Raw genomic sequence first — 13,940 nt, 5'->3', positions numbered from 1 at the left:
ATTTTTTCTATATTCATTTGTAGTATCACAATTGTACCATTTAAAGGTGACGTTTCAATGAGTCCCAAATATTCTTGGATAAATAAATAGATAAATAGGCAGCATTGGAGTGCAAAGGTGTTGAATAGAGTTCATAAGGTTGTTAGAATGGCCGCGAAGAATTCGCTGGCTTCGTTCGGAAACGTTTCGAGCGGAGGATGCCGGTTACCCTGATCTCACAGTCGGTTTCGCGCGCGAGTCGCGGAGGCTTCCATCCGCGGCGAGTTCGATTCCGCTTCGCTGAGAGAAGGCGCGCGCGTGCAGCACGGCGTACTTTCACCGACCGTGACTTCTAACGCGCGGCGGCAGCAGCGTTCCATTCGACGGGTTTCACGGATAAAGAGGGTAATAGAGGCGATGTCGCCACGTAGGTTACTGGAACCCGTTTCCTCGCGGCCGAAGCGAGTCACCGGGTGTTACACGCGTGCACAAACCGCATAACGCGTCCCGTAATCGCCGGAAACCTCGCGAGGAACTCGCCCGGACAAATTGAGGGGTCCAGTGCGAGAGGGAGCTATTCCACAACAGCAGAGTTCTGGAGTATCTACCTATTAAACGTTCGTGACGAGTATACTCGTTGAGGGCGAATGGTAATTTTCTTCCCCGTGACGAATATACTCGTGTAATGACGGTAATCCTTTTTCTCCTGACGAATATACTCGTCGCGGAATAATGGAAATTTCCTTTCCCGTGACGAATATACTCGTCGTTTAATGATGGTAATTTTCGGTAGAGTTGTGTATAGGATATTCAGCGCAAGATGATAGGAATCGTTCGTTCAGTGACGAATATACTCGTCAAGTAGGAAGAACATTTAATACTTTGTGACGTATATACTCGTCAAACAGAAAGAGCGTTCGTTTTTTGGTGTTTACGGTCGGAACGTGGAACGAGAGATCCACTGGCAATTTTCAGAAATTATCGAACCATGATAATGAATAGTGACTAATATCTAATCGTGAATAAACAATTACTAAAGCATAGAAACAAGAATGAACCTACAGACAATAATAAAATAACTTTTGTTAACACTTCCTTAAGATTCCCCATTTTATTAAAATGTACATAATTCTTACAATATCTTAGATACACAAAAAACAAATGTACCATTCAAATGCTCAATTTGACAGGGCGGGTCACGCCTGACCCAGCCATCGCATTGCTTGCTACCTTAAAAGATTGGTATTAAGATGAAACGATCGATGCTCCGAGTGTGACAAATTCACGAACCCCCATTGACGCAGCGTTTTATTTGTGACCGCAGGTAGGGACGAACTGTCGCAGCCTGGATCCTTGAACGGGTATGGAAGCAGCGGCGGAGGAGGCGGAGGAGGCGGTGGAGGAGGCGGGGCGGACGGGTGCGACGCCAGGAAGAAGAAAGGGCCGACGCCGCGGCAGCAGGAGGAGCTGTGCCTGGTTTGCGGGGACCGCGCGTCCGGCTACCACTACAACGCCCTGACCTGCGAGGGTTGCAAGGGGTTCTTCCGGCGCAGCATCACGAAGAACGCGGTCTACCAGTGTAAATACGGGAACAATTGCGAGATCGACATGTACATGCGGCGCAAGTGCCAGGAGTGCAGGCTGAAGAAGTGTCTGACCGTCGGGATGAGGCCGGAGTGCGTTGTGCCGGAGTACCAGTGCGCAGTGAAGCGCAAGGAGAAGAAAGCGCAGAAGGTGACGATCCCCTAAAATGGTTTCTAACCTTCATGCTACTACGCCTCCCTAAAAAGAATCTGTTTTCCTTGGCTGCTTAGCTTTTAACCCTTTGCGGACGAATGCCGACATCTCGGCAAGATCAAATTTCCATATTTGGATAAGTAAATCGCAAACAAATGATTCAGTTATTCAAACAGTAAGAGATCAGTGTATAATTTCCCTTCTTTCTATTATTTAAGCAATCGATATATAATTCAACTTCATCTGCTGGAGGTTTCGAAGAATCTTCGTTTGCAAAGGGTTAATCCTTAGCACTTCAGGTTGTTTTGTGATCTACCAGCAACTGCAATTAATTTTTATAGTATTCCTGGCGAAAATGAGAAATGCTATAACATTTCTTCGATCTTTTATTTTCCTTCTTAGTACAGAATTTGGATGTGTGGGGAATTTAATTTTAGGGTAGTTTCTTTGAGATTCATTAAAATATTTAATATTATAACTGGTACAATATCGGAGCCTACAGAGTTCAAAAGGTTAACACTAGAATTACGAGATGGGTCAAAATGATTCACAGCTAATTTTTTTCTTTTATAATTATTGAAAAGACATAGATACTTGGTTGAGAAATCATGAACATTCCAAATTTTGGCGCCTCCCCTGGCAATAGACCGCGCCTCCCTCGGGAGCCACGCCTCCTAAGTTGGAAATCGCGGCCCTAAAACCATTTTTCTCTTTTTTCGGTAAATAATTACTAACAAAGTTGTATCGATCACAGTTGAAAAATAAATTGGACAATGGCTTAAGCCCTTGCCATACCATTAACCGGTCAAAATCCGGGCCATAATTATGACAACCGATATCTCATTCGTGTTGTCGAAATTGTTATCAACTCGTTGAATCACGGTAAGGGATTAAGATTGTCCAGTTTCTGATTGTCGAACCTGCTTTTGATCGCAGGAGAAGGACAACCCGAACAGTACAACGATGAACGGCTCGTCGAGCAGTGGGATCCGCGGCGACCAAATGGGCGTGAAGATCGAGCCAGCGGAAGCCGAGGCCTTGTCCACGTCCGGCAGCAGCGGCATCCTAACCCCTGTCAGCCCCTCCAGCTACGTGAAGTCTCTCACTCCTGAACAGGAGGAGCTGATACACAGGCTCGTGTATTTTCAGAATACGTACGAGCAGCCCAGCGAGGAGAACCTGAAAAGGATCACGGTGAGTGGAGTTAGCAACCTGTTAGCGGAGAAGTCTCTGGTCGTAGCCACGTGACTAGCCCCACCGCGTCGCGAGCCCGGTGGGCGGGGCCTAGCCACGCCCACCGTCAGAGCAACCACCCTATAGTCGCGTTGCGAATACTGAATGGGTGATTACAGAGAGGAAAAAATACAGTGGTACGCGGGTCTTTAAGGGAACACAAAGCGTTCGAGTGCCACTGTATAATTATAGCGTTTGCCTAAATTCGTAGTAATTAATCTGGTCGTTTAATCAGAATATATACACATCGTTACTCGTTTAATTGTAGAACGAACCGTCGGATGGAGAGAATCTCAGTGACTACACATACAGGCTGCTCACGGACATAACGATCCTGACGGTGCAGCTGATCGTCGAGTCCTCGAAGTTCTTGCCCGGCTTCAACGAACTGCTGCTCGAGGATCGGATCGCCCTGCTGAAAGCCTGCTCCAGCGAGGTGATGATGCTCCGCATGGCGAGAAAGTACGACGTGCAGACGGACAGCATAATATTCGCCAACAATCAGTCGTACACGAAGGAGCTCTACAAGATGGCTGACATGGGCGAGACGATCGAGGACCTCCTGCATTTCTGCAGGCAGATGTACGCCTTGAAAGTGAGCAATGCGGAGTACGCATTGTTAACCGCCATTGTCATTTTCTCAGGTGAGCTTGAATAAGTCTCTAATTCACCTTTAGCCCCAGTGTCCTCAGAGATGCTGGTCGTTGCTACCAATTAAAGTTTGAGGTCCCTTTGATCACCTGTTCTCCAAAGTATCCTACAGAACAACGTCAAACTTTCCACTTGAAAGGGAGATAAAACAACGTTAACACCTCGATTATAATACTTTCTTGAATCCAATAAATCTAAACAAAATATTAGAAAAATGAAATTGAAATGAGTCATTGAGTTCCTAAACATAATGTTTATAATTTCTAATAAGAATATACATGGGATTAATTTCATTTTCATTATGTAGTGGACGTATTAAATTTACTACACGTTTATTTCGCAATCTTGTTCCATTTTCCTCTTCATTTCACTCATTAACTTAAATCACTGTCACCCTAATCTGAAACAGACAGAACTAAAGAAGGAAACGGATGCGTTCTTTTACAGAGAGGCCGAACCTCCTAGAAAGCTGGAAAGTAGAGAAAATCCAGGAGATCTACCTGGAGACGTTGAAGGTGTACGTGGACAACCGTCGCAGGCCGAAGTCGAGCATGATCTTCGCGAAGCTGTTGTCCGTGCTGACGGAGCTGCGGACCCTCGGCAGCCTGAACAGCGAGATATGCTCCAACCTGAAGTTGAAGAACAAAAAGCTGCCAGTTTTCCTCGCTGAGATCTGGGACGTGACACCCTAGTTCCCCCGTGGCCGGTCACCGGCGCCCGCCGCGGCGCCGATCGGCTGAGAAAAACGGTTCTTGTTGTTGTTTCGGGGACGATCCGAGTCCACGTGCGCGCGCACGCGCGCGCGACTCGCTTTCTTTCGGTCGAGGACGACGCTGGAGCGCGGCGAAGAACATCACCGCAAGAGAGAAAACACGGAACACACACGACACTACACTTGTACTAGTGCACCCGAGCAATGCCACTGCCCTCAGCGTCGCGAACCGACCGCGCGGTGGTACCAACGGGGGATTGGTGTGGCTGACGACAGAGCGAGAGAGAGAGAGAGAGAGAGAGAGAGAGTGAGAGAGAGGGAGAGAGAGGAGAGAGGAGAGAGGAGAGAGAAAGATGATTATGATGATAATGATGATCCGGTTGTACCCGTGATCGCGGTGTGACACCTGGCAGGGTGGAAGTGTCCTTGCTTCGTACAGAGACTGTAATAAGGAGCTACCTACAAGTTATGTTATTACTATAATCCTCTACCTGGCTACTCCCGGAATCGATATGTAAATGTTCTAATTGTATAAGGTTTACGGTTTTAAGGCGAGAGAGGCGTTTGTTTGCGCGTGGTCCACGCGATCCATGCGACCCCTCTAGGCGAGCGGACCGTTTCCGACGACTTTTGCACCCGGCGGTGGCCGGGTCTCGTCGGACTCCGGGGGTTGATCAGATTTTTTTAACATACATTTCGCGAGAGCGCGCCGCTTTCGTCGGGGACGATTCGGATGGAGTAGAGTTTCGGGTTGGGTCGCTGCGGACCCGGCCACCGCTGAAGGGACGGTTTAAGTACAGATCTTACGAGCTATGGACACAGGGAAGGGAGAGAGAGAGAGAGAGAGAGAGAGAGAGAGAGAGAGAGAGAGAGAGAGAGAGAGAGAGAGAGAGAGAGAGAGAGAGTTAGAGGAAACGGAGCGAAAGGGATGCAGCGTGAGTGCGATGAAGCGTGCGTGCGATTGTAGGTTGCGAGAGGGTGGATCGACGAAGAGAGCGGAGCGGGGATGATGATAATAACGACGACGACGATGATGATGATGATGATGATGATGATGATGATGATGATGATGATGATGATGATAATGATGAGAATGATGATCGCACCGCAAGAGGAGCTGCGCTTTTGTCGAGGAGAGATGAGAGGTTCAGAATGGCCGGGGCCAGCTGTTGAACAGCGGACTCCCGCGGTCGAGCGCGGCTGTTTCTTGCGGGTAGCGGAGTAACAGACAAAAAGAAGAAAATAACGAGATGATACGATTATACATAATGAATACCATAGAGTCTATATCACACACATAGCATAATAATATATTGCTAGCATGTACATTGTTTATACGAGCAGGGGAAACGGAAGGGTAGAGAGAAAGAGAGCGAGAGAGAGAGAGAGCGACAAAAGTGTGCGTGAATGAGTGAGAGAGAGAAAAACAGAGAGGGAGAGAGAGGGGGGGGAGAGAAAGAGAGAGAGAGATACGATGAATGTGTACAAAGAGAGAAAGTTCAGTGGTAGATCGTTAAGTTGAGATGTCAGGCAGGTACAGAGTTTCCCGGCGACGAGAGGATCGAGGCTTTGGCATTTGCGCGCGTCCGGAATTTCCTTCTTTTTCGTGAATCAGGCTGAGATGAGGTTAGAACGTGTGTGACACGCGAGATGAAAAGAATGAAAGATAGATAGAGAGAGAGAATGAGAGAGAGAGAGAGAGAGAGAGAGAGAGAGAGAGAGAGAGAGAGAGAGAGAAAGAGTGAGATTGAGGAGAGGCGTGGTGGAATAACGTAGTAGAGAACCGTAGGAAGTAAGTAAAAAAAAAAGTAAGTAAGCGAGGCTAGTTTGGTAGTAGGTTCGTAGTAAGTCAGCGAAGCTAGGCTAGGTGACCGAGTTCAAGTGCAAAGCCTTGTGCCTTCAGCAGCGGACATCGGCTCACCGACAAACGAAACCATGAAATTTAACCGTCCGTTTTAATTTTTTAATAAGAAAAAACGATGAAAAAAAATGTACGCGAAGAGAGAGGACAAAACGAATCAACAAAATCAAGTTTAAATATCGTGAATCTGTGCAAAGAGAGAACGAGAGCGAGAGCTAGAGAATCAACGGAGTTAGAGAGAATAGACAGTGAGAAAGAGTGAGAATGAGTGGGAGAGAATGTGGCGAAACGATGGGGGATGAAAAGGAGAACGAGAAATCGCTTAGATTCGGTGAACGCGCGAACAGGAACGAAGGGGTGGTCAGACCGGGGACAGGTTTCGCGGGGAATTTACGGGACGGATGTCTTGAAACATGGAGAAACACGGAACAGGGTCGCGAGAGATGTAAAGGGTTCGATTAGTGGTGTCAGGTCGACATAGTCGCGAAACTCGTAGGACGATCTAGGGTTCGCTGGTTATCGTGGCGTGATAAATAGAAGAATAACCAAGGTGGATCGCTCATAACAGGAGGGGAAGAGAGAAAGAAAGAGAGAGCGAGAGAGAGAAAGGGACAGGTTATCGAGAAAACAGCAGCCGTGGTGTGTAGGTTCTGCTCCTTGAGACAGAGACTCAACCGAACACGAATCAATAGCGAACACACACGCGGAAATCATCACTCTACAGGTTACGTTAAGATTCTCGATGTTATAGCACTGTAACTCTATGCTGTTAACTGATCGTACGCAGTTGTATTTCGTAGTAAGTACCAGTCGCTGGTCGAACGGACGAAAAACCGAGGAAAGTTTGATCGTGCGCGAAGAGGCGAGAACTTCCGAAGATCAGGATCACCGTGTGTTTCACGTCTAACCGTTCACAGGTTACGTCCGCAAGAGAAGCAGCTGAAACCGAAGAACGTACAGGCGAACAATCATTTTCGAACGGCCCCGGACGTCCCGGCCGGCCTGGGAAGCGTAGAAAATCAGAAAAACGACAAAAAAAACCGTGTACACTAGATAAAAACGCCGCAAGGCGGACACTGCCAGACCCGCAGAGCGTGTACAAGAGAAACACCGTGAGCAAAGGACGTTAGAGGGTAGCAAACGACGAGTGGACCGATCACCATCTTCTCCCGCGCTTCGATGATCTTCAGAAACCCTGGACAATCGTTACGAAGCGTTGCTGGCTGGTTTCAAGAAATTGCCTCTGTTGCTAACTTCGTGCAAGACGTTCGAGGATGCGAAGTCTGGCCCAGGCGAGTGCCAAAAATCGGATGATACCGGAACGAAATGTTTTGAGACTTCGGATTCGACTTTTGGATCACTTGGAGCCTTGACAGTGATTAGAGAATCGGAACCTTAGTGAATTGCGATGAGAGAAGTGGGCTAGGATTGATAGAGGACACCTGGATGAAATCTTACTAGGAGAGGTACGCTAAGGATTCGAGTTTCTCGATCGCCGAGGGATGAGGAAGATCATGGACACGTAAAAAGGATCTGGAATACAACAAGGAATGCCTGGCTCGCCAGCAGCGCATCGGGACGGGGGCAGGGGGGCTGTACAAGAGGGGACAAGACACGAAAAAACACTTGCACGCACCTGTACTCCGCATTGTTATACCACACACTCGCGCATCTGTATCGAGTGCTTTTCAAGGCGTCGCCGTTTTTACGAGAGAGAGAGGCAGAAAGAGAGACGGAGAGGGAGAGAGAGAGAGAATGAGACGTGAATGTCGTGTGAAATGAAGACAGTATGGAGTTTCCTGCAAAACAGCACATTGTGACGAAGACATTGCCTATTATTGTACAATCTCTAAAGTTAGCGTCGCCGATCCATGGATTCGTCGGTGGGTCGGCGACCGGCCGGACACAGTTCATTTAGACACCCGTTAAATACTTAACGTTTTTAAGCGTAAGACGCGCGTGCGCGAGAATCGTGCTCCCTCGGGGACTTACCTTCGATTCGCCCTAGGTAGACCGTCATCTACACACGTGATCCGTTCGCAATTATTCTTATCGCGGACACTCTGGCACGCGCTTCAAGATGGCCGGCACTTCGTTGCGACTTGCACTTGTGACAGGCGAGCTGTAGTGGGGGAAATGGGCCTCATGCCCAAAAAGCACTTGTAATTACAAGGATTTTCAATGAACTTTCTATATCACATTAAGAATTCGATTAAAATTCAAATGAACTGGAGTACGTTCAGATTCGTACATTTTCGGGGCCTGATGAGAATATTGTTAAATTGCAGAGCTATTAGTTTGGTAAAAAGTCTCATCTCATTTTCTCGGGCAATTCGAGAGCAACTATTTCCAAAATGTTCATCGTTCCGAATACTTGATTCTTTCATTTTACAGTTCTTTTCTATTCAATATTTATAACATTTATTCCTATATTAGTAGCAAACAATCCACCGAAGACAAGGGGACTTCTTACCAAACCTAATTCAGTCACACAAAAAGCAAGTCCAGCTTTCAACCAAAGCTCCCTTCACAGGCCCCAGAATCAGGCCCCAAAACATCTTAACAACAGCTCGCCTATTCGAATATCGCGATCGTCTTCTGCGTGCAACAAAGAAAAGCACCGTCAAGCCAGAAAAATGCTTCGAAAGAATGTCGGAGATAAGGTCCCGCGTGCCAGAATAGCCGCGGTGCGTCGTATTGGTGCAGCTCCTATTGGAGCGACGCGATCCCTGTACCTAGACGCGCGGTAAAATCGTCGCGGACCGTCGACGGCAGGTCGTCAGGCATTTCGTTGGAGGTTAGGGCTGCCGAAGGGTCGCCGGCACCGGGACTCCCGTCCAAAAAGCGGAATCGCGAGGGGCCCAGAGTCTCCTCTCGTGCACGTTGTCGGGAGGATTCGCCTCGGGTGAGGAATTGTCGGTAGCGGGGACCGGGAACGCGGCGGAATGTTCGGTGGAGGGGCGGCGGGGCCGAGAAGAGGATCTCGGGAATCAAGGTGAACAGCATCCTTCGGCAAATCAGGAACCGGTCATGCGTCGCGGGAGAAAGAGTGAGAGGACGAGAGTGATGGCGGTAGAAGACCGCGAACGTGGCTGCGAGTGGAGTGGCGGGGAGTAGAGGGGAAGGTACACGCCAGTATAGACACACACACAAACACACAGAACAGAGAGAGAAAGAGAGAGAGAGAGATACACACACAGATGTAGGAGGGACAGGTACTCACACGGATACAGAGAACCCGCAAACACACATCGAGCACAGGAAAAAAGATAAGAAAAAAAGTCAAAAAACTGAGGAAACCCAAAAAAGAAAGGATAACACGCAATTCTACGATCACTGCCAAGGGCGTTAAACGTTGACGTCGATTTCTCGTTGTCTATAAATGTCGTAGTCGTTTCTCCTCGTGAACTTCAATGCCGACGAGCAGGACAAGCCGCTTTCAAAAACAGAATAATTGTACAACAATGTACGTATGTGTACACACATGTGTGTATGTATATGTGTGTATAAATATGTAGTGACACGAAGATGACACACCACACAGCGACACAAGTGTTAAAAAGAACCGATTCGATGGGGACTTGAGGAAACAGGAAAAACAAAAAACAAAAAAAAAAAAGAAAAGAAAAGAGGGAAAAGAAGAAATAGAGAGAACGATTCAGAGGAAAAGAGATCACTCGAAAAGTATATAAACACGGTGTACATGTATACAGGTTAATATTATACACACGCCCGCTCGATTTCGAATCAGCCGCGTTCGACGAGGACGAGCGAGCGATTTGTTCATGATACTGCCAAGCGTAGACTCTCGAGTTTCTGTGTTTTTTTAACGGTGAACGAGAAACTTAAATAATACTCCTTGAACGTGTCGATCCGCATTGTCGCACACCTGATCCACATACATACACTTTGCGCACACAACACCTACCTACAGATACATACACAGAGGGAGAGAGAGGGAGAGAGGGAGGGAGGGAGAGAGAGAGAAAGAAAGAGAGAGTGTGAGAGAGAGATAGAGAGAGTGACATTTAAAAAATATGTTCACACACACGGGCACACGCTCACGCTGGCTGGTTTTATGTATTCGCACGTATGCGCGGAGAGAATCTCTCTTACTGTTTGTCCGCCTGGGTACCCTGATCTGTCCGTTTCTCCTAGGTGTTCTCTTTTGCCTATATGTACATAAAATTAGACGCAGACCGTGTCGTATGTGTAAATATTCGGGGATCGGGTTGGTAGTCACGGTGATCGCTGCCGCCGCCGCTGCTCTGTTCCCCACGCCCCCCTGCCCGCGACGGAACGCGTCCTGAGACCGTAGAACCAATAACGTCGCGAGGGATACGCGTCCTGCGAGGGTCTAGCAAACTCGTAAAATCCTGCTCGCTGGCCATGCACCTCGCTGCGGAAATTTCAAACGGAGCTCGGCCAGGGCCGTGGCTAGTCCACTGGTTCCCTTCGCACACTAAAAGTCCGAGTCTTTCAGAAAAAGACGCTATTCGCTGGCCTCGACTAGACAAGTCATGGTTTTCTGAAACAGTTGTATGTTTCTTTCGCCACGCCGTTGAACAGGAGTGGGAAACAAATTCGTCAGGATTTTCTTCAGAGGCACTGAAAGCCTAGACACTCCAGGATAAATCAAAATGGCCCCGTGCCTCTGCGAATCGCAAGAGCGCATTCGTGTTCAGTTGCAAAGTACGCACAAGTAAATCGGTTTATTTAAGGATCCCCTCGAACGCGCTGACGTGTTCTCGACGGTACGTTCGGTTGTTAGAAGATAGTTCCAGCGTCGAACTTCCCTCGAAATTTAGCGCGTACGGGCCTCGGGCCCCGACAAGGCCCAGCGTCCGTTGAAATCTACGGTTTTACGAGTTCGCTAGACTTCCGGGAACCGTCCGAGAAATTCTCCTGCTGAAAGGAACGTTTTCTGTCGGGCCCTATCGTTCCGCTGGGTGTCCGAGCATTGTAAACAGAAAAGGTCATCGAGGACGTTTGGACGCGCCCCTCTCCGCGCCGCCCCGCCCCGCCCTTCCCCGCGCCCCCGCGCCCCCTGGGTCTCGCCGCGGGGAGGCGGCACGGCAGTCGGCCACCGTACATGTAACCCGATACTGTCGTCGCTCGCGGTAGAAGCGAAAAAGGAAAACGAACATATTCGGCACCGCGTTCGTAAGTGTCGCCGACAGACGGTCGAGGGTATGGTATTTTTCTGCTTCGGAGGCAACTTGTTTGGACCCCCGAATAAGCGAGAGAGAGAAAGAGAGAAAGAGAGAATGATAAAGCAAAAGTGATAGAGTGAAAGGTAGAGAGAAAGAGAGAGAAAGAGGGTGAGTGAGAAAGGTTCTTGTTGTTAATCGCGAGAGAAATGCACGGAGGGAGCCGTTTTTAATTTATTGGAAGCTGTAGAAATGGAAAAAGAAAATGAAAATGAAAACGAAAACCGAGACGAGAGAGAAAGAGAGCGAGAGAGAGAGAGAGAGAGAGAGAGAGTGAGAGAGAGAAAGAGAAACGAACGGAGGAAGCTAACCACAGCTGATGATTATTATAAATAAAGTTAAATGATTATACTTTGTTACGGTAGTTCGTATGTTATTTTTTTTTGTCGCGGGACGGGAGGGAAGAGAATGGGAACGGCCGTCTCGAGTTCTTTCGCCTGTTCTTCTTTTTTTTTTCTTGTTTTCTCGTCACGATTGTATTTTGTTACATGTGCTTGTTTGTAACGAGAAAGGATAATGAAAATGTAAGGAGCCCTGAGAATTTTAATCGTACGGTGTTCTTCAACCTATCCGGATCTTCGATGGGCCGGTGTCGCGGGGAAACGTTGGCCCGTTTTCATTTCGCGGCGAGACGATTCCCTCGGGCACTTTTGTGCGTGCAGAAAATCGATGAAAACAAAGTAAAGCAAACAAAAGAAATAATCAACGCGAAAGTTAGTTCTTCGCGGGACCGGCCCTTCGGTCGCCATTGTTCCAACAATCTCGTTCGGGATCCACCAGTCGCTCTCATCCTGGTCGCGACACGCATCTAGGGAATTTTTGTATGCTCGAAAAGTCCCTAGACGGATGTTCGTCCCGGTAGATACCGAGCAAGCTCGCGGAAGGGGCCTCGTGATCTATCATTCGCCGAGATCAGGTAAATCGATCGACTAACAAATCGACTAACCAATCGACTAACAAAATTTTCGGGGCTGCCAGCAGACTGACCGAAGTTCGGTGAACACTTGAACAATGTTCGTTACCAAGATCGTGTGTTCGGAGATGTGGATATACTCGAATCGATGTGGATATTGTTATTTAAAGTTCGAAAATACGGCGGTGTATTTAGGAGTTTAAGCGTTTGTTTCAGTTCGACTTTTTTCAATATTTTATTTGGAATTTTATTTGAAACATTGGAACGTTCGGTCGTCGGAACGAACGGTGGCGAACGCGTTAATCGTGGTTGAACGCCGCTGCTCGGGGGCGTACGACTGAATGCTTGGCAACGGGTGGGGCGAAGGGGGAGTGGCAAAGCGTGACGTCAGAAACCACTAAGGCGCCGTATAGTCGCGGAGATTGTACTTCTTGGTAATTGGAACGTGAGCGTTGTTGTTTGTCACTGTTTTAGGACCTGCCCTCGTCGGATGTGCACCCGGTCGACTTACTACTACTACTACTACTATTAACTACTATTATTATTATTAATGCTACTGTTACTGCTGCTATTACTACTACTATTACCACTACTACTACTACTACTAATACTACTACTAATACTTAACTCTCACGTTTGTACTTGCAACACACAGGGAACGCACGCAGACGCACGTGGAGGGGGGAAAGAACACGACATGGACGATACTAGTGTGAATCAACACAATGAACACTTCACACGATCGTCGATTGTCCCGGGAATAGTATAGTTGCCGAGTAATGGCGTATAGTGGAATATCCTTGCGGCACGAACGTGTTTTTTCATTGAAAAATTTAATCTCGTGCGCACTTGGCTTGAGCGTTTAATATCGAATAATTAATCGGCAACTATAAGACTATAGTTGCGTAATTGGTTACTCGCTCGTCGTTGAAATTTATTATTTGCTCGAGCAGTTGGATTGAAAAATTATTAGGCTTGAGTCTCAATCGTCGAGCAATAGTGGACAACTATACAACGGTATAGTCGTTGAATCAAGCGTCAAAACTAATGTGCTTTATGGCAAAAGTGCTCAAGTATCCTTCGGAGAATTCATTTGTGATATGATTGAACGAGCTTCGGATGAAATTATTCGTTTCTCTTGTAGTATAGTTGTCAACTATGAAACTATAGTAACAACGATCGAAATTACACTGGATGAAAGTTACAAGTATTATCGAAGCAACGTTGAAAGAACGTTGGGACGATCGACAACTATACAACCAGGCAACTATACGAGCACCAGTCCGATCGATGACGACACAGGCGCATAAAGCGTGCGCTAGCTCGAAGAACACGGAAAACAAACTTGTCCTAGTATCTTCTCCTAGAATCTACTCACATTACAATTCTACCTATACGAGATAATTAACGGTAAAGTATTCGAAATTATGGTTAAACGAGAATTCGGTGTCGTACAGCAGGAAAAAAAGAAATTTTAGTCGGGGCGACGTAAAACGGGCGTAGAATTTCGGCTCTGTCTTTTTTTTAGGCGTATTATACATATATATATATCGATATTTCGGACTTTTTGAGCCTCGAAACGTACGTAGGCTCCGGGCCCTGTCGGCCACATTGGAATGGAAGAACTATAACGAAATTGGTGCT

General features: G+C 47.4%; 1 protein-coding gene across 5 annotated transcripts in view; it reads left to right on the top strand.

Annotated features, from left to right (window-relative positions):
• The window catches only part of Ecr (ecdysone receptor), a 233,166-nt gene extending 221,242 nt beyond the window's left edge, over nucleotides 1-11,924 (top strand). For all 5 annotated transcript variants that reach the window (XM_076364575.1, XM_076364576.1, XM_076364574.1 and 2 more), the window contains 4 exons: nucleotides 1,304-1,713; nucleotides 2,653-2,910; nucleotides 3,218-3,593; nucleotides 4,048-11,924. In XM_076364575.1, the coding sequence (XP_076220690.1) occupies nucleotides 1,304-1,713; nucleotides 2,653-2,910; nucleotides 3,218-3,593; nucleotides 4,048-4,292 (1,289 nt within the window). In that variant the 3' untranslated portion in view covers nucleotides 4,293-11,924. The remainder of the gene's footprint in view (nucleotides 1-1,303; nucleotides 1,714-2,652; nucleotides 2,911-3,217; nucleotides 3,594-4,047) is intronic.
• Nucleotides 11,925-13,940: the final 2,016 nt, after the last annotated feature.

The sequence above is a fragment of the Nomia melanderi genome, chromosome 2 (assembly GCF_051020985.1).
Source record: "Nomia melanderi isolate GNS246 chromosome 2, iyNomMela1, whole genome shotgun sequence".
NCBI classification, from domain to species: Eukaryota; Metazoa; Arthropoda; class Insecta; order Hymenoptera; family Halictidae; genus Nomia; species Nomia melanderi.
Note: the sequence above shows the minus strand (reverse complement) of the source record. Positions and strands in the feature narration are given on the sequence as shown.